Here is a 19830-nt window from a genome sequence, read left to right as displayed (position 1 = left end):
ACCGTAGTGGGAAAATCCCCATTTTTTTTTTTAACTATAACTCAATCATATTTGTTCTGGCCATTCCATTTTCCAGAGCCACTTTTCTGATTTAAGCTTCACTTGAAGAACAAAAAGAAAGCATAAAGGCAGGTAAGTAAGGAAAGACAGAAGGATCATCCTTTCATTTTCCATCAGTTCCTCTGATTTTTATTTGCTTTGTCTTTTACCATTCTGTTTTGTATAAACACCTGTTATCTGATTATCGCTAGTTGCAATTGTAATCTTTACTAAACTTTTTTATTTTAGACTTTGTTTCCTTGATCCTTATAATCTCTTATGCAGAAATAACCAGGTTGGGGAAGAGAAATACAAATTTTATCTCTTTCTATATTGAATTCTTCTCAAGATATCAGGCTGCCCTATTATAGAAGACTATAGTGGTTTCTCTAGTGTCTGTGCACCCCTCAGATCTGGACAAGCTACATCTTTTAGGACCTGTACTTCCACAGTTAGGTAAATTAATTCTCTCTCTAATCTTTGATGATCTGTGATTCCCTAATCAGGGCTCTCCTAATTTTAGTGGCAAAGGGTGAAGCACATATAGCCATTTAAAAGACTTCAAGCTATACAAACTCAAATTACATTAATTTGTGCTGTGCTCCCTGTAGGTTTATGGCAAAGACTTTAGAAGTCTAATGCTTCTTTATCTCTTCCCAGGAACTCGCAATTAATATCCTCTACAAGATAGCTGGCGGTAGAGAAGAGGGTATGCAGCTAAGGTGGAATGTGTCCATTCTTGTTCATGGGTATAAAGAGAATAAACAAACATGCTGGGTTTTTATTTTCATGACCATTAAAAAAAATTGAGGTCAAATTCTACATTTATCTATGTATAAATTTTGCTTCAGTATAAAATATATATTGCTACCAGAAGTCATATGTTCCATGTTAGCAGATCCAAATCAAATGCTCACTAGGTCAAAACTGAGAATAAATTTCAAGCAGTTACCTCCTTAGCCACATCGTATCTCATTGCAACTGGTAGTTTCTGCCTACAAACAAGGGATTAAGGCGGGAATATCTGCAAACAAGAATTAGGGTATATTGAAATAAACTGTGCAACAGCTAGGAAAACTGTCCCTATTATCCTTGGCTATACCTAGTGTATGTGTTAGTCTCTTGCTTAAAACACAACAAAAAAAGAAACCCACCAAACCCTCCTCACTCTCCCCTCCCAATTTTAGTTACTTGTTGCTGTAGTGCGGTATTCTTTTTTTAAAGGCACAAGTGCTATTAATGACCTATAGGAAGTACAAAACTGCTTCTGCAGATGTCAGTTTACATTACAAGATCATCCACACAGCTGCCATTAGGCAGAAGTTTTAGAGAACCTGAACCTTCCCTCCCTTGACAAAATATCCTATATGTTTTGCCTTGGTAAGGAGTGAAGAATAAGATTCAATACCCCTCACCCAAACACCTCCACACCTGTAAAACAGAATAAGCAATTTCATCCCCATTCAAAAAATGGCTAATGCTAGCCACCATCTCTAGCAGGAGAATAAACGGTACAGATATGTTGAGAAGCATTTCCTGCTTGATTCTCCGTATTTCAGAAGAAAGGTGATACTAGCAATAGGCTTCCATAGGGACATTTTCTTTTAGAGGAACTTATGAGAGAGACGAGAGACAGCAAAACCCCAATACCCTCATAAAGATGGAAGATATGAAACTGAAACCCATGAGAATTCAGCTGTAATTTACACTATAGGGATACAGCCTATATGTCTTAAATTGTACCACAACTACAGTTATAGTTCACACATGGATTTTTAAAGTGATGAAGTCCAGGTTACCACTGATAATACTTTATACTGGATTTATTTTAGCATAACCTTTGCTGTAAATCAACTGGAGTTGATTTATGCACCATACCATTTAAAAAAAAAAATTACTAACTTAAGGGGAGATATTTATATTCCAAAGAAAGGAACGTACCATAGTATTTGCCCCCTAAAGTCTTACATTAAAAAAGACAATTATGTTATTTCAAACTAAATAAAAAAATACAACTTGACAGAACAAGCTTCTCTTGCAGAAGTTTTCAACTTATACATACATGTCTCTTATTTAAAGTAGTGTTGGCACACAACACCTTTCAACACAACCACTCTGAAACTTTATTGTTGGGAAAAAAAGTTATCACATGGAAAGAAGAAAAGGAAGCAATGGCTCTGCTTATTGTGCAGTCACATTAAAATTCTCGCTCAAAAAAGAATATTAAATGACAGAAAGGGAGAAAGAGGGCATTTAAACCAAGATTTTCTTACAGGTCATCTAATTTTTCTAAGAATTCTAGAAAATACACACTCAAAGTTGATTTTAGAAAAACAGCCATTTAAGCTTTGAAAAATTACTGTACTTGTGATTAAATCTAGGTTATAGATCAATGCATTTACCTCAGGATACTGGACAGATTGCCTCAGTACCAAGAATGGTCTGTTCTTTACTGATGCAGTATTTCATTACTGAATAGATATAATGCATCAAAAATAGATTTGGGGCAGGGGTTGGAGTCCAGCTTCAAGCATTTGATCACTTTAATGATGGGTTTCTAGTTCAAGAATTGTCCATTCCCCTTGAGGGGAAGAACAGTCGTCAGAGGAAAAACTTGCCACTGTGATGCTTGCTGAAGAATCATCGAGTGGAGATATAAGTTCAGTCCATCTACTGAAAGTGTCAATGTATGAATTACCCTGAGGTTCTGAACCATCTCGTGCCAGTAGCAGTGTCTGATTAATAAGATACTGTGCTAAATTAAGGTCTTCAGGAACAGAGTTTTTGAAATCTATGTTTGAGTCCTGCTCAGATAATAATTGCCTGAGAAGAGTCCAATCCTGTTCTGCAAATTGCTGATCTTCAAAATCCACATCTAGAATTCCTGTTTCTGACTCCATCCTCTGCTCAATAGCTTCTCCAACATCCATCTCATATATTGGAGAAAGGGTTTTTGAAGGACGATGCTCATATATGCAGGTTTGTGCCAATGTCTCACAATCATGTATGTCTCCTGAAATAATTCACAATACTACACAATGTAAAAATTGCACATGATCCCCTCTCAGGGCTTTGTAGAACAAAATTCAACTCACTGCAGGAGGAACAATCCAAGCAGATAAAAATGTAAGTTTATACAAAATTGACAACATTTGTAGACTTTATTTTCTATGTAAAAAACAAAATATGATTTATAACTTAAGTTAAGCAGCATTCACAACTGGTAATTAACAATAAACCTCCACAGTTGGAAGATTTCTGATACAGAAAATGACAAAATATGTAAGCACACATTTAATGCATATGAACTTTCTAATTCACTATAACAGTAACTGAAATTTGGAACAGGAGGTGTGGAAAGAAGAAATAAAGTGAATATGATTACTGAATGGTGATTTAAACTATGTCAGCTTCAAGGAGAAGGAAAATCAAAATGGTTTATCCACAGGCTTACTGATATATTGCACATGCAAGGGCAGCTGCAGGCAAGGACAAGCAAACTTAAAAAAATAGTACAACTTTTAATGTCTTCATATTCTCTGGTTTAGCTGAACATAGATCATCATCAGTATTTCAGTACTCTTGAATACACAATAGTAGTTATATTCAGCACTATTGTATATTTTATAAGGTGGTAATAACTTGAATTACTGGTTTAAAGAAGACAACACACACAAAAAACAACTAGACAAGTAGTCATCTAACCATGTGAAACAAGCTAGAGCTCTTTTATATATAATCATTGGTTCTAAGGATAATCTCTCTTTTAGGAAATAAGTTTTCAAAGGTAAAAGTTAAGAGTTGTAGTTATTATTTAACCTGTAAGTCTTTCCAAACCTGTTCCCACTGAAATCTATGGCAAACATCCTACTAAATTCAATAGAAGGATCAGGTTCCATATCTCTATGTATAATATAATATATAAATAAATTTCAACAGTAATTAATATAGCTGCTAAGGTAAACAGTTCAGTGCGCTTTAGTTAAGTTATTGCACATCCCACTTACAGATAGAGTATAGTGTGTCAAGCAGACAAAATTTTTTATGAAGTTTCCACCTGAAGTTGGTGCTGCCAATGTTAAACAGGACCAAAAATAATCAGAGTACAGAGAACTGTGTCCCAATCATTCTTTTAGAATTACATAAAATCTATCTTCCTGGTATAAATATTCAAGTTTTCCATTGAACAGTAAGTTATTTATTTTGTATTCCAAATGGACAAGCACTCTGTAAATAAGAGAATAATTAAAAACATTTAAATTTTCGTTTTAAAAAAAAGAGCCAGTTACTGGCATTCAGAATTAAATCCTAGGCAATCCCAATATTCTGCCTATTAAATTTTTCAGTGATTTAATGTTTTTATTTCTGTACATTACCTGCAGATAAATCAGTATTAGCGTATTCTGTAGATGCTGGTTGACTCTCTCTCACTTGACCTTCCTGAGTCAATAACTGATTCTTAGAGGATTCTATAGGTTTTGCAGAGCTGTTCTTTTGCATGTCAGAAATAATTTCACTTTGATGAAGGTCCAAATGACAGGGTCTTTCTTGAGACTTTGTGTCGCTGTCTGAAGGCTTATTGCACTGCTGAAATTCATTGATCTCTTCATTCTTACCGTTTCCTTTTTGCTTTTCGATTGGACATGAATCATCTGCTATTGAGACTACTTTCTCTGGGCAATTTTGTTCTATCATGGAAGCACCCTGATTCTCCTTTCTTACATTTACAGTGCCATGAGGATCTGAACAAGTGCTTTCACTTCTATCCAATTCTCTGCTCCTATCTTTATTCTGCTGTTTGCACTCCAGGAATCCATCTTCAATTTCTAAAGAGTATCTTGAATAAAAGGTCTTTCCATGATGCTCATGAGAAGCGCTGTCAAACACCTCTGAAGGAGTAAGAGAATCTACAGAATGCTGAAGAGGATTGTGTGTTTCTCCATCATCGGATCCCAGTTCTTCACATTCATCTACTGAAAGTAAAACAGACCGCTTAAAATTTTTATTTGTAGAAAACTCTTGACTTTCAATATCATTTTCTGTTGCATCTTCAAAAGCTAAATTAACAATGCCTTGGAACTGCTCAGTTGAAAGATCTGACTGAGGAAAATTTCCTGCAACATTCTCTGCTTCAGATCTTTCATCTTCAGTTTCATCAGCAGAAGAGGAAACTTGGTCTGGTTCCTGAGTAAACTGTGCATTGCCAAAAGTGGTATTTTCATTCTCCCTAGCATTACCTGCTCTTGCACCTTCTTGATGTGACCACATTTCAGGTCTTTTTCTTGGTATTTCATCATCACTTGTTGAATTAACACGAAAAAGATCAGAACCCTCCTTTTTCATTTTCACTTCTATTCTTAGACTGCTGTCATAGATTTTTAGTTCTTCAGGTGTACTTGTGTCACTGCTGCTTCTTCCAAGAAAATCATGGCATAACATAGTGCTACATTTAGAAATCCCTCTTTCATTTGATCCTTCATCATCCTGAGAACCTCCAGCATCATAGTCTTCTGATCTTGGTTTTATATCATCAGAGGATGTTGTTGCACTGCCAGAGTCAGATTCAGGACTCTCTTTTGGATCTAGAACACTTGTATTCAAACTCCAATGATCCACAAAGGGAGTTTCTGAGCTTTCGTGGTTTTCTGGTGTTTCTGTAGGATTCATGTATTTAGGTGAACATTTTTCTGTTACCTGTCCTGTGAAACATTTTGAAGCAGCATCTGCATCTACCGTAGCAGACCTGTATTCAGTCAAGACTGATTTATCACACAGTTCCTCAGCACTTGCAAATCCTTTTATGTTATTCTTAGATTTGTCTCTATTTTGTTCTGAATTAGAGGCACTGGTTATTCTTCCAGAAAAGCAGGATGCAGGGCTTGCACCATTATTAATGCCCATTTCAGTGCTTAAGGTACCATTTTGTTCCTCACAGACTTCTGTTGCTTCTACATGTTCCATTCTTTCTTTAGGAGCTGAAATGGTTGGCTTCTGGTCAGTATTTTTACAGATATCTGAGCATGCAGTATTCACCGGCTTTATATGGCAATTAAATTCAATAGCATTATGATCATCTTTATCTACAGAATATGCAATTTGAGCCTTGTCTAAAAAAACATGTTTTGTTTCCATTTCATTTTGCTGTGAAACATTCAGTTTAGGGATACCCTTAACTTGAGGACAAGAAGGTTTAGCTTCTGTTTTGTATTCCATATTTTTAAGAGGATCTAATGATTTCTTTGGATCAAGTGCATCTCCTCTCTTACCATCCAGGATGGATGTTACACTCTCATTTTGTTTTGTAGGGCTATATTTGTTTTTATCATGTGGCTGAATCCCTGATGTAGATGTATGCTGTGCATGTTTTTGTCCTGAACCTTTGTGTTCAGAACCATGCACACTCTTCTGGACAACAGGAGATTCACTTCTTGAATGCCTTTGAGCAGAAGACTGAGGTTTTAACATAGGTGGTCCTGTAACTATTTTTTGTTTTGGGTCTTTATTGTTTATAATCTCACTTTTCTTTGAACTGGTCTGATTTTTGGGTGTTACTATTATTTTTGCAGTGGCTTTAACTGCAGGTGTTTGTGATTGTTTAACACACTTTTTCTTAGCTGAAGACTGTTTCTCTGAAAGTGTTGTCTGAACCAAATGTTGTGTCACATTTTTTTCTTCATTTTGTTTTGGTGACATTGCAGACTTCAATGAATTTGGCGATTCTACTTGTGGTCCTAACAAAAAAGGAATATAAAAATACAGTAGGTTTCAATGCCAGAACTATATTACTTATACATTTAAACACATCCAAATTATCACAGTTTTATATATTCAAGAAAAAGTTTGTTAAAACAACTAAGTGATCTTATATACAAACATTAAAAAATATAATCTTACATTTGCATAGGATCTTTGAATGCAAAGCACTTTACAAACCATAAAACATAGGAATCACTTCACCGGTCACCAAAATGCAACCATTACCAGAGTGGAAAGAATCAGCTATCTAACAGTGCATACAGATGGTCTTAGCCCAAAAGGCCGAGAAGCGACAGTTTATCATAGGAAATGAGGAGTATTGTGTTCAATTTAAATTACAGAGGAGATGTAAGCAGGCAGCATGGGCAAATCCAGCCAGACACCACTCTGGGCACTGGCTTGACGGAATGGCTCAGACTGGAACCGCTGCTTTGGTGTGGCTTTAGAACCCAGAGGGTGTACAATGCTCATCCCCTGGCCTCCTTCCCCACCACCAAATTTGGTGGCAGGAAAAAAGGGGGAGGTGGTGGGTGGAAGCAGCATCCATCCCCTAGGTTCTGGAGCTGTGCCAAAGTGGTGCTTCTGGCAGGAGGCATGCTGATGAGCTGATGACCCTGCATCCCCTCTGAAAATGCCCCTGGTAGGCAGTATATTAGGGTTACCATATTTCCCGTTTCAAAAAAGATGACACCTGTCAGGGGAAGGGGGGAAATGTTTGTGGGGGGGTGGTGATATGCCCGTGCCCTGCCCCTGCCTCCTAAGCCACAGCCCTGCTGCTGCCCCTCACTCCCGATCCACAGTACCCATCCAGACCATGCTGATACCCCTCCCTCCCACCCCGCACCCCCTGCTCCCTTCAGCCTTGCAGCACCTCTTGGCTGCCCTGCCCCTGAGAGCAAGAGCATCAGCCCCGGTGCCACCAGCTGAGCCATGCAGCTCCCTGCTGCCCTCTCTGTCCACTTCTCCCACTGGAGGGGCAGGCATTTCCTCCACTCTGATGCAGCCCCAGTGTCCATGTGCGTACCCCCGCCCCCATGCGGACAGTCTCAAGCCCTGGGCCTCCAACTCCCACCCCCCCCATACACTTATCTACATGCAGTTGATGGGGCTGCTGCCACCACCCTGCCTGGCTGCTTCCCCGCAACTTGTGTGTGTGTGTGCATGCAGACACACGTGATGTCCCCTGCCTCCAATTGCCCTCCCTTCAGTCCCAAAGCAGCTCCTTGCTAGGGTAAGCTGGGAAGTGCTGGGGAAAACTTTGATACTCAGCAGGGCAAAATCCTGGACATTTGTTGTTATGTAAAAAAAATCTGCCTGGACTGAGGTGGGAGGACCCAAAAAGAGGACATGTCTCCGAAAAACTGGACATATGGTAACCCTTCAGTATATGGTTATATTAGTTACTAGCGAATTGCCCATCAACAATGATGGAGGGTGGGTGGGAGGGGACAGAGCACCCCCCCACTGCCACCACCTCCCAAGACCTTGGGGGGAAGTTTGCCCTTCCTTCCTCCTCTGCCAGCACCCTGTGCCACCACTGCCAGCTAGTACCATTGGCCTCATGCCCCCCGCTTCCCTGCTCCTCACAGGTGGCAGAGTGCTGCCATGACAGTGGGGACAGAGCAGAGGGGTGAAGCCAGCACCACTGGCCTTGCCCTGTGCTCTGTCCCCTCTGTCCATGCCGTCATGGTGGCACTCTGCATTCCAACTGGTTGTTTCACTAACCAATCAGAGTGCTCCAAGAGCGTTACGGACAGACAGACCAAGCCCTTTGTTATATAAGAATAATATGATCAGAACACTAGAATGAACACCCCTTCCCTTTCAAGAAGTATTGGAAGGCTTTTAATACCTATAAGTAGGTCAGACTTGTTTTATGTGCTACCTAAAAGTGCCTTCTGTTAGAATCTAAATACAATGCTCAGCTGAGAAATGCTATATTTGAGCTGAAAAAATTCTGTGCTTAACTTGCCTTTTTGGGCCTAAGCCAAGCAAGATCTCTATACAGCATTACCTTCCATATTGGCTAAAAACAGATACAATGGACTGTGAAGCAATTTTGCTAGTGATAAAATAAATTTACTTGCCAAAGAGCCTTCCAACACTTGGTTTGGGTATTCAGATTTTTTAAGAAGATTTTTTTGTTTGTAATACTGATGTCACTGTACATTGAAGTAACTTAAATTTGTATATTTCTACTATTTAGATGCTCTACCTCCTAGCTACAGTGATTACAGAAAAAAGACTAAATGTGATCTGTACTATGATGCAATCAAAGCAAGGCATGTTTACCTTCATAAAAAGTTTCATCATAAGTATATATTTACATTTAAAAAGTCACACTGAAATGTTTTTACTACATATTGTACTACATGTTTCAAAAGAAACACTCGTGGAACTGGGTTACTTCCAGTTTTCATACATTTCATAGATATTTGGGCTGGAAGGGACCCTGGAAGATCATTGAGTCCAGCCCCCTACCCCAGGGGCAGGAAGTCAGCAGGGATCATAGGATCCCAGCAAGATAAGCATCCAAATGTGTCTTGAAGGCGTTCAAAGTGGGTGCTTGAACCACCTCTAGTGGCAGTCTATTCCAAACCTTGGGGGCTCAGACAGTAAAGAAGTTCTTTCTTATGTCCAGCCTGAATCGGTCACGGTGGAGTTTGTGACCATTTGATCTTGTCATCCCTTGAGGTGCTCTGGTAAACAGATTTTCCCCCAGATCCTGATAAGCACCCCTGAACCTGTGCTTTTCCAGGCTGAAGAGTCCCATGGCTCTCAGCCTCTTCTCATAAGATCTGTTTTCCTGACCTCTGATCGCGCATGGCCCTCCTCTGCACCCTCTCAAACTTCTCCACATCCTTTTTGAATTGTGGAGCCCAAAACTGGACACAGTACTCCAGCTGCGGGCTCACCAAGGCCGAGTACAACGGGAGAATGACGTCCTGGGATTTGCTTGAGAAGCATCTATGGATGCAAGCCTGCATTTTGCTCGCTTTACTAGCTGCAGCATCACACTGAAGGCTCATGTTTATCTTGTGGTCAATCATAACCCCCAAGTCCCTTTCATCTGTGGTGCTAGCCAGCATAGCACTGCCGAGCCTATAAGCATGCTGCAGGTTTTGCCTCCCAAGGTGGAGAACCTTGCATTTTTCGGTGTTGAACAGCATCAGGTTCTTGTCCGCCCATTTCTTGAGTCTGTCCAGATCCGCCTGGATCACCCTCCTATCCTCAGGTGTGGATGCTTTACCCCAGAGTTTGGTGTCGTCGGCAAACTTGGCCAGTCCGCTTCTAAAACCAATGTATGTCCACATCACTGATGAAGATGTTAAACAGTATAGGCCCTAGGACAGAGCCTTGAGGGACCCCACTGGTGACTGCGCACCAAGATGATTGGCTTCCTTTAACCACCACCCTCTGGGTCCTACCGTGGAGCCAATTCCCCAGTCAGCGGATTGTGCTGAGGTCGAGGCCGCAGTTAGCCAGTTTAGCTAAGAGGTGATCATGGGATACTAGATCGAAGGCTTTTCTAAAGTCAAGATATACAACGTCAATCTCTTTCCCCTTGTCCAGGTGATAGGTCACCTGGTCATAAAAGGAAATGAGATTGGTCAAGCAAGACCTACCCGCAACAAACCCATGCTGGGTATCCCTCAGGATATTGCCATCAGCTAGTCTGTTAAGGATGGACTCTGATAATCTTTTCCAAGACCTTCCCCAGGATAGATGTCAGGGTGATGGGCCTATAGTTTCCCGGATCTACTTTTCTCCCTTTCTTGAAGATAGGCACGACATTGACCCTCTTCCAATCTTTGGGCAGTTCACCAGAGTGCCAGGAGTTCTCGAAGATCCATGCCAGGGGCTGAGCTATGATGTTTGCCAGCTCCTTGAGTACTCTTGGATATAACCCGTCAGGGCCGGCTATCTTGAAGGTATCCAGCCTGTCAAGGTGTTCCTTCAAAAGGTCAGCTTCGATGGAGGGGAAGGAATCTCCCTCACCTGGGCCTCCCTGACCCACAGTGGGCAGGGGCGTCCCGTGGGACTGGTGAAAAACCAACGCAAAGTACCCATTTAGCAAGTTTGCTTTTTCCTGGGCATCGGTTGTCAGTTGTCCCATCTGGTTTAACAGGGGTCCAATGTTGCCCTTGCATTTCCTCCAGCTCCCCACATACCTAAAAAAGGACTTTTTATTGTCCTTGATATTTGTAGCTAGCTGGAGTTCCATCGCAGCCTTGGCTTTCCTGGTTTGCTTTCTGCAGGTCCGGACCAGTGCAGAGTATTCCTCCTTGGTGGTGGTTTTATAGGTACAAAGAACAATTATAGTACATTATGTAGTAGAATAGGGCTGTCCAACATCTGAGTAATTGGGCTCCCCCACTTGGTCCATGTGGGCTCCCAAACATGGGTTGCCTTGCCCTGCCCCCAGGGGTGGGGACAAAAAGTAGAATTTGGAGGAGGGATGGGGAGAAAGAACCACAAATCCCAGTGGTAACAGCAGCAGCAGTTGTAGTGGGAGTAATGGCAGCCAGATTGGATCTTGAGAGCCAGGTCTGTAGGCTTCCAGTTGGACAGCCTTGTGACAGAGGACCTGTTTCTTCTATCCAGTCTGTAGTGTGGACCTGTGATGTATATTGTGAACTTGTTTCACATACAGAATTTCTGTTGAACTCAGGGGCAGTTCTAGTTGCAAAGCAGATTGAAGAGCAGAATTTTTCTTTGATTGTGAACCACATTAAAAAGAATGACCACAAATTAACATTGGAGTGAAACAAGCAAAAAAAACCCCAAACATCTTATGCTTGTCAGCAAGCGAATTATAGAAAATAAACCTGAATTGTCCATAAAATTTCTGTAATGCATTTCCTTACTTGTGTTATAAAACAACAAACTGTTTTAAATTAAACTGGTTTAGTTTCAGTACCATTCAAAACTCTACCTTGGATTTTATCAGTATTAGCTGTTGCATTCTGTGCCTTCTGTGGAATTACAGAATTGTCATTCACATTCCCCTTTTTCTTCAGGACAGCTTGTGGGATTTGTTCATTGCATCCTTTTCCAGTAGGTTTCTTTGTCACACTATCATAGGAAAAAATATTGAATTTATTATTTCCAAATTTAAGATATAAAACAAGTAGTAGTTCTGTATGTATCTTAATATGAAGTGTGCAATAAATGCAATGTATAATGATTTTGCTCTCTGATTTTGTAGTTCCATCTAATCAATTTCAATGGTTTCTAGTTCTCAACATCTTATAAGATTACTCACTGTTCCACTCTTTAAATTATGAATGGCCTGTGACATTGCCAAAATAACTAACCTAAAACAGCCCAAACTCAGAGGCAAGACCAGTTTTATCTTAGCAAAAAAAAAATTCTGCAGCTGTTTCTCTTTCTTGCTAACAATGTAAAATAGACAAATATTTTACAAAATGCATAGTTATAAAAGAATTTGACTTTGATGACACTTACATTAATTAATCAATTAAGTATATGTGCACAAATAAATAGCAGTGCAATTCTAACACACCTTTGTGCTGAAATATTAGCCTCGGGTTCATTAACTTTTTTCTTGTTGGTGGCTCCATTAGTTGTCTTCAAAGCAGCCTTTGTTTTCACTATTGTAAATGAAACAAAAATTAGTTAAAGGGTAAAATTACAGTAAGTACTAACATACAATGGTCAGATATTTAAAATGGCATACATGAAAGAACTGAACCCTTTATGACATCAGCATACATTGTTCTCCCCGCCCCCATCCTCTGTCCTGTTTCTTAAAATTCAAGTAAGACCCCTTAATAACATGTTTTTTGTAACATCACTATTTGTTATTTGCATTCATTATAAAAATAAGCTTGGGGATGGTCACAACCAACCTGGTGTAGAATTTCTGGAACTTTCCACACTGTTTTTCAGACTAGAACCTGCCTGTGGCGAGTCAGTAGGGGATCTCTTATTATCATTATGTTTTTTCCCTTCATTTAGTGCTTTATCCTTGGGTTCATCTGTCTGTTCACTGGAAATCTGGAAATCTGGGCTTGAGTTTGTTAACTTGCTAGGAGTTCCTGCCCCTGTTACTAGGGAGGGAGATTCCTTCCCCGAGGTCTTCTTCAATGGCTTTGTTTTGATTTGTACACTTGAACTTCCAGCAAGCACTTTAGGTCTGGCACCTGCAATTTTTCCTTCCTGATTTTTTACTCCTTTTCCACTTCCTGAATTCTTTTGTCCACTTGCAGACAAGGACTTTTCAGACTCTGGCTTGGTAACCAAGTTTTCAGCTTTCACATTTCCATTATTTTCTAGTTTTGGTTTAATAACAGCTCTAGCTTTTGGTGAAGCAACTTTTTCCCCAGGTTTTGAATCTTTTGTAACCTTGGAAACTGCTTTTTTACTATCTTTTCCTTTTAGTTCATCATGTTTTGAGGGTTTATTAGCAGTGTTTCTGTTGGTACTTGCTGTATGTCCAGATGCTCCTAATCCATCAGATTTCATTTTATCCTGATCAATGGAGGTATCACCCAAACAGTCTCTCCTGCCTTTTACTTTCCAAGAAGTATGCTTTATATCAGAGTCAGTGACACATCTGTTTAGCTGGAAAAAAAAACCAAAAACAAAAACAGAAGACACTCAGCAACAAAGAAAAATATGCATTATCTTTATTTCTTGAAACACAGCTATTCCTCTAATTTAGCATGAATCTAGTATTGAACTAATACATTTGGAGAAGGAGAAATAGAAAAACTCCTCCAAACTGTGAAGCTCAAATGGCTTTCAATATTATGTAGAAGGCACGGTAAAGATACAACTCATACATCTCTCCCTTGCCTTCTGCCTGACTTTAAACTAACATGGCTAACGTCCATATCACATATGCCTTTTCTGGCACGTAATGAAGTCATTTTGGGCGTGATTCTGAAATACAACAATTGTGGAAGACCATGTAAACCTCTTTCAGGGTAAGCAGATTAACAGGGAATGTAGCAAACTGGATTAAGTGATGGTTTAAGATAGTGGGATAGCTTCATTTGCCCAGTAGCAGACAACTTCTTTTGGGAACTAGAGATCACATTTCCATTATGTACGAACAAATAATGTGAGAAGGCTTCTGAACAAAAATACTTGTTTTCTATTCTGTCCCACTACTGTGAAAGTATAGACTCCTGTCAATCCCCACCAAACACAGAAAGCTGATTATGATGAAAAACTGTTTCAACAATGAAGGGAAATATGATTATTGTAAATTACATTCTAGCAGTTGGTATACACAAGTCACAAAATGGAAACCAAGAACAATATGAGTTGTTTATAGGATTTTTTTTTTTTTTAAGTATAAGGGTCTAAGTGTTTACCTGTGAGCTAGTGAATATAGGTTTTTTGCCAAGTCTTCGATCATCACCTTTGTCAAAAGCAGCTGCATGGGGGAAAAAGCACCTTTTTATTATTAACAGGAAACAGAGTGAGTGTGTGTGCGTGCGCACGCGCAATCCTAGAGTTGGTCAAGAAAGATTAATTTTGGCATTAGGGAAAACAATAAATGGGGACAGAAGCGAGTTCAAAATACAAGACTAGCAGTTGGGACATCTGGTGCAGTCAATGCTCATTTGCAGCCTCATTTGGTAAGAGCAACAGCTGCCTATCAGCAACATTTCCTATGGGAGTATTTCCCTGCTACATAATTCAGATGATGCTCTCTAAAACAGAAACATCCATGCAGCAGAACACTGGCATGTCCCTATTAATAGGCACTGACTCTGTCTATAACAAGATGCAACAGACTTCTGGTGCAGCCTTGGGCAAGTTGTTTAATACCTCTTTTCTTCATCTACATCTTCCGTACCTCCAAAATACATAAGACTTAGTTCACACAGTGTCTGGGGTGTATACAGACTTGGATCAGATTGGATTAGAGGCTCAGATTAAAGGTGAACAAAAGTGTGCAAAAAAGATGAAAGTCTCAAAGTAATCAATTTCAATTAATCAGCTTTAATCAACTGCAATACATCCTGCCACTCATAAATTTATATTTACACAATTTAAGCAACAGATTTATCTTCTTAAATCATCTCAATAGTATACACTGTTAAAAGCTATAAAGCCCACATATTTGTGTGTGCCCAGTAAGGACATAGCATAGATTTTCTGAGTGATCTTAAGGTCATCATGTAAGCTTTTCAGGGCAAAGAATGCATCTTTTCTATGTAAAGCAATGTTCATAGTGCTACATAATTAATTTAGCAAGGCTATACATGAAAAAGCAAATTACTGTACAACATCTTGGGAACATCCTTCAATACAAACTTCAGATCAATAGAGCTTGTGTTAGATAGAAAAGGTATATGCATATATAGTACAGACACAGAATGGAGAAAGATTCATTTTTGAAAATAACAATTCTTTGGTTGCAAAAAATGGGTTAAAGCATTTCCTGTTCATGTGTTACAGCATACTCTTTAGATGGACAAAAAAAATCATGTATAACTGTCAGTTGAAAATTCTGTTGAATTCTCATGTTGGGTTTTATAAAGCATCTGTATATAGCTCTATAGAAAGCCTATAAGAAAAGGCAGGATGCTGAAAATGGCACCAAAGGGATCTCATCCCTTTTCAGCAATGACTCTGCACATAAATACACACCAATATTTTATACAAATTTCACAAATTTGAGCTCAGGATAACACAGGAAATACTGTGAGCAAGAGAAAACATGGTATCTTTCCATCTTCATTTTGGATTTTCCCCCCTATCTGATCAAGAAGTCCAGAAAATGTGGTCTTTCCAGAATTTAGCATTACCTGAAATTTTCCTAAGGTGAAAGTTGATTTAAATGATTCCAAATAAATCTCACATAAAAATGAAGATTCCTCTAACAAGACCATATCCTTGTTCTTATAATAAAAGATGTACACAGTGAAAGATTTACATTATGTGATAATTTAATGAAAACATATAGAGACTATCAACAGTCTGTGTTAAAACCATATAATCTAAAACCTGACCGTTTTTGCTACCATCAAGGATTGAATGATACCCACATTATGAACACAGGTCTATATACTACTTGGCATATAAAGCCCTAGTACAAAACAACCTCAGATGCCAGTTAGAATGATGACACAAATACATACTCAGAAATGCTTCTATTTCTGAAAACTGTCCCCGAGCTCCGAAGTGCTCTACAATGCAGAAAGAAATCAGGGACCTGCTTCAGAAAGTACCAGTCAAACCTCATTTGGTTACACCTCTAAACCATGCTTATAAAAACTGACAATTCCTTTTTCATCTAGCTCATACCCATTTATAAACACACAATTTTTTCACTACAAGCAGATTATATATATTTTGCTTGTGTGTTAATAAAAATAAAAATGTCTTACCTCATAATCAAAAGTGACTGAATTTTAGAAAAGGGCCATTTAAATGAGCGTAATGCAACATTTTTCCCTTTAAAAAACATTTCATTATTGAAGCAATTATTCAACCATGGCCCTGAAGCTACCATCAGTTCTGTACCCTTAAAATTTCTTTCCAGACATTTGAAAACAAAGAAACATTCAGCATAAAAACTTCCTTTGTTTAAAGTACTGCCCATTAAAATTTTTAGAGAACACTATGCAGCTCCTTGGGATCTCTCTGCAGCAGCACATACAGTATCACAATACCAATCAATTGTGAAGTCAAGCCATCTATATCTATTCAGAGTCCACATGAGATGACTATTATACAAGAGATGAACAGTCTTTACACAGTAATATGAACAACAGATAAAAAAAATAGAAACTAAATTCACAGAATTAGTAATCTGCTTTGTGTAGATTTAATTTTTCCATAATGCTTGTCAGCTTAAAGAGAGAGATTTAAACCATTTTTCTTTAATCCTATTCAATATTTTTAATAATTTAGAGTAGCTGCAAACAAAAACAGACTCAGCCTATATATCTTTGATTTCCATTTTGCATATCAGTAGAAACAGAAGCTAGGAAGGATTATTCAAAGAAAACGGTTTAATCATTTCCAAGCTTTAAACTGACTAAGTAGCTTATCTTTGCTTTCAGTTCTAAAATGCGACTTAAAACCTACAGCATCAATCCTATATACATACATACACACACACATATATTAGCAGCTGCCAAAACTGCCAGCATTTTTTGTATTAAACACATTACCATTATACAGTAGTAGTTGTTTTTTGATGGCTCACATACCTGCTTGTATTTTCTGTTGGTCGTCTGGCTTCATCAACTTCCAGCTTTCTGTGTGACGAACAGCATAAAAAGACTGAACTAGGAATATCCACAGCTTATCACGCAGAACCTGGATCTTGCACGTAAAACCCTGTGTTCAAGTAACAAATCAGCAGCTGGCGAGAGGCATATTGTCATAGCAACCAGTCATTATTCCTTTCAGAATCTACTTACTCCCTAAGCTAGATCAATGATGTCATCACTTATATTTTACGATTGCCTACTAGATGTAGATACTGTTCATGAGAGCTTTTTGTCTGCCACCATAATTTTACACATTTTGAAACCAAGCCACTCCCACACAAGCTAAAACATCATAAACCATCAAATTCATCTTTTGTTTATGAGCCCCTTCAGAGGTTTTTACTATCAGCTCTGTCACGACAAGGTCAAATACTCTAGGGGACAATAATGAATCTGATTACATTTTCATTGCACTTACTAAGTCCACAAAAGCACTAGATTGCAGTAGTTCACATTTTTTTGAATGTAACACTACTCAAAATGTTAATATTGGCTTTATAGTGAACCTTAATTCACAAGTATTACATACTATTTTATTGTGGCAGTACCCATAGCCCAAAAAACAAAAACAAACAAGCCCCCACAGATGAAAAACCCTTGTTCCAAAGGAAATATAGCATTAAAATAAAAAAGACCTGAAGCAAACTAAACAAAAAAAACCCAACCCCAATCTTCCTATTTGCTAGATTTAAAAAAAAGTAAATACCAGTAAGCCCTGTCCCCCATGGTAAATAAGAGGTAATTTAATTTTAAAATAATTTTTTTCTTGGTCATAAATTTAGAATGGTAGTGAATGTTAAACAGTATTTTCCCCAGCACATAAGATCTATATAGTTCCTAATATATGATATATGTTATTGTTGCCATGTGCACTGTAAAATATTTTTGCATTTAAAAAATATAATATGCACAAGTGCTAGCAGGTCCAATGTGTTCAACAGGGCTTTCATAGACATTAGGACTGGAAGGGACCTCGCAAGATCATCTGGTCCAGCCCCCCTTGCCCAAGGGCAGGAAGTCAGCTGGGGTCAGATGACCCCAGAAAGATAATCATCCAAATGGATCTTGAATGTGTCCAGAGTAGGTGCTTGCACCACTTCTGGGGGGAGTTGATTCCAGACTCTGGAGACTCGGACAGTAAAGCAGTCCTTCCTTATGTCCCTTACACCTTTACACAGGTGTAAGTGCATGGATCCCACTGTAGGACTGGCACCACTGAGCTCAAACTGCAGAATCTGATTTGAACGCTTATACAAAAGAACAGTTTGATACAGTCTGCTATATTGAATAGTATGCGATACTTTATCCATTACTGTGGTAAAACCTACCATCTCCTTCACATTTGTGGAGCTCAATAAAGTGTCCATAGCTATCATAAGAAAACAGCTGTTTTCAATATTAATGTTTTTTTCAATTGCTTTAAAAACTTGTTCTAGGAGATCAGGTTTGCTGCTCATTGCCTGTGCCTAAGGAAACAACAAAAAAGCAATAATTTCAAACAAAAAGTATACTTCAGATGTGAAACACTGCCCGATAGAAAAGGCATACTGTGACTTTACTGGTAAGAAGCTTTCCCAAAAATCTCTCTGTTTATCCATCTCCCATCCCAACAAAGTATACTCTTGCATTATAAATACTCTTGGAATTGTATCATCACAATGAACAAAAATTTAGGAACAAACAGCTGGTGCTGAATTTATAACATATACAAACTTGAAACCATGAGAAGGGTAGTTTTGACACATCCATATATAATTTTTGACTCATCTCTGCAAATTGCCAAATCTTTGTATTGTTAGGGAAATGAACAGTGCTGGGTAAAACTAGACAAGCTCTTACCAGGAAATACTAGGGATGTCTTGTCAATTAAAATGACTGCCTCTAGCATTGCTACCCCCTATCAATTCATGATTAAGTTGAAAGAAATTGGGTGCATCTATACATGCAATTAATGCTCCTGAATTATCCGTGCAGGAAAATGAGGTGCATAAGGATGCGCGTCTGCATGTGCACCCGTGTCACAAGTAAACAAAGCCCAATGGGAGCAGCCTAATTCAGGGCTGCTCCTGCCCTGCTCTGCTCCCCTGCAGCAGCCAGGGGAAGCTCCAGGCTCCCCTGGGTGCTAGCCTTGGGCTGGCAGGCAGATGGGAGTCAGGCCTGGGCTCTGGGGTGGAGCTGTTCTGGCTCCAGGGGAAGCTCCATCCCAGTTGCACAGAGACTGGGGCCAGCCCCAAGCTGTCCCTGCCAGAGCTGGACAGCTCCCCTCTGCTCCCTGGGGCCGGCACTGATCTCTGCGTGGCTGAGAAAGAGCTGCCCTCTGAGCCAGGACAGGTCCCCCCCATCTTCCCTCTGGGGCTTAGCCAGGCAGCAGTTGTGGTCCCCTGCTGCCTGGGCTGACCGGAAGCAATTTGCTCCTGGTTGGTGTCGACATGCGTGCTTCGGCACATTAGTTAAAATGCCATTTTCTAGTACCTATACCCGTGGATACTAGCAAACAGCGCATTAAATTAATCTACTGCACAGTAATTGCTGCGTATGTGTTGATGGTGACACTTTACTGCAAATTAGATTGCACATTAGTAAAGCGTCTCATGTAGATGCGTCCTGTGAGTACTTGCTCGTATTTATAATTGTTCCTCTGTGTCTATGCGGCCATACTGGGAGCTTTCTGGGAACACTTATTGAGTGTGCTAACTCTATAAGCAGACGTAGTACTGTGGAACTACTAACACCTGTATTCAACGCTGAGAACATAACCATTCTTAGTACCAGC

The 19830-nt window shown here is 39.3% G+C and overlaps 1 protein-coding gene across 6 annotated transcripts in view; it reads right to left on the bottom strand.

The window, feature by feature from the left end:
* Positions 1-38: 38 nt before the first annotated feature.
* The window catches only part of KIAA1107 (KIAA1107 ortholog), an 84819-nt gene continuing 65027 nt past the window's right edge, over positions 39-19830 (bottom strand). For 3 of the 6 annotated variants that reach the window (XM_025201890.1, XM_025201888.1, XM_025201892.1), the window contains 8 exons: positions 18386-18523; positions 16995-17124; positions 14142-14203; positions 12669-13383; positions 12323-12410; positions 11732-11871; positions 4416-6770; positions 39-3052 (listed from right to left, as the gene is read on the bottom strand). In XM_025201890.1, coding sequence (XP_025057675.1) covers positions 2583-3052; positions 4416-6770; positions 11732-11871; positions 12323-12410; positions 12669-13383; positions 14142-14203; positions 16995-17124; positions 18386-18523 — 4098 coding nt within the window. In that variant the 3' untranslated portion in view covers positions 39-2582. Of the gene's footprint in view, positions 3134-4415; positions 6771-11731; positions 11872-12322; positions 12411-12668; positions 13384-14141; positions 14204-16994; positions 17125-18385; positions 18524-19830 lie in introns of all 6 variants that reach the window. The other 3 variants (XM_025201889.1, XM_025201891.1, XM_025201893.1) reach the window with 3 other exon arrangements.

This window comes from Alligator sinensis, unplaced genomic scaffold (genome assembly GCF_000455745.1).
Source record: "Alligator sinensis unplaced genomic scaffold, ASM45574v1 scaffold199_1, whole genome shotgun sequence".
Classification (NCBI taxonomy): domain Eukaryota; kingdom Metazoa; phylum Chordata; order Crocodylia; family Alligatoridae; genus Alligator; species Alligator sinensis.
Note: the sequence above shows the minus strand (reverse complement) of the source record. Positions and strands in the feature narration are given on the sequence as shown.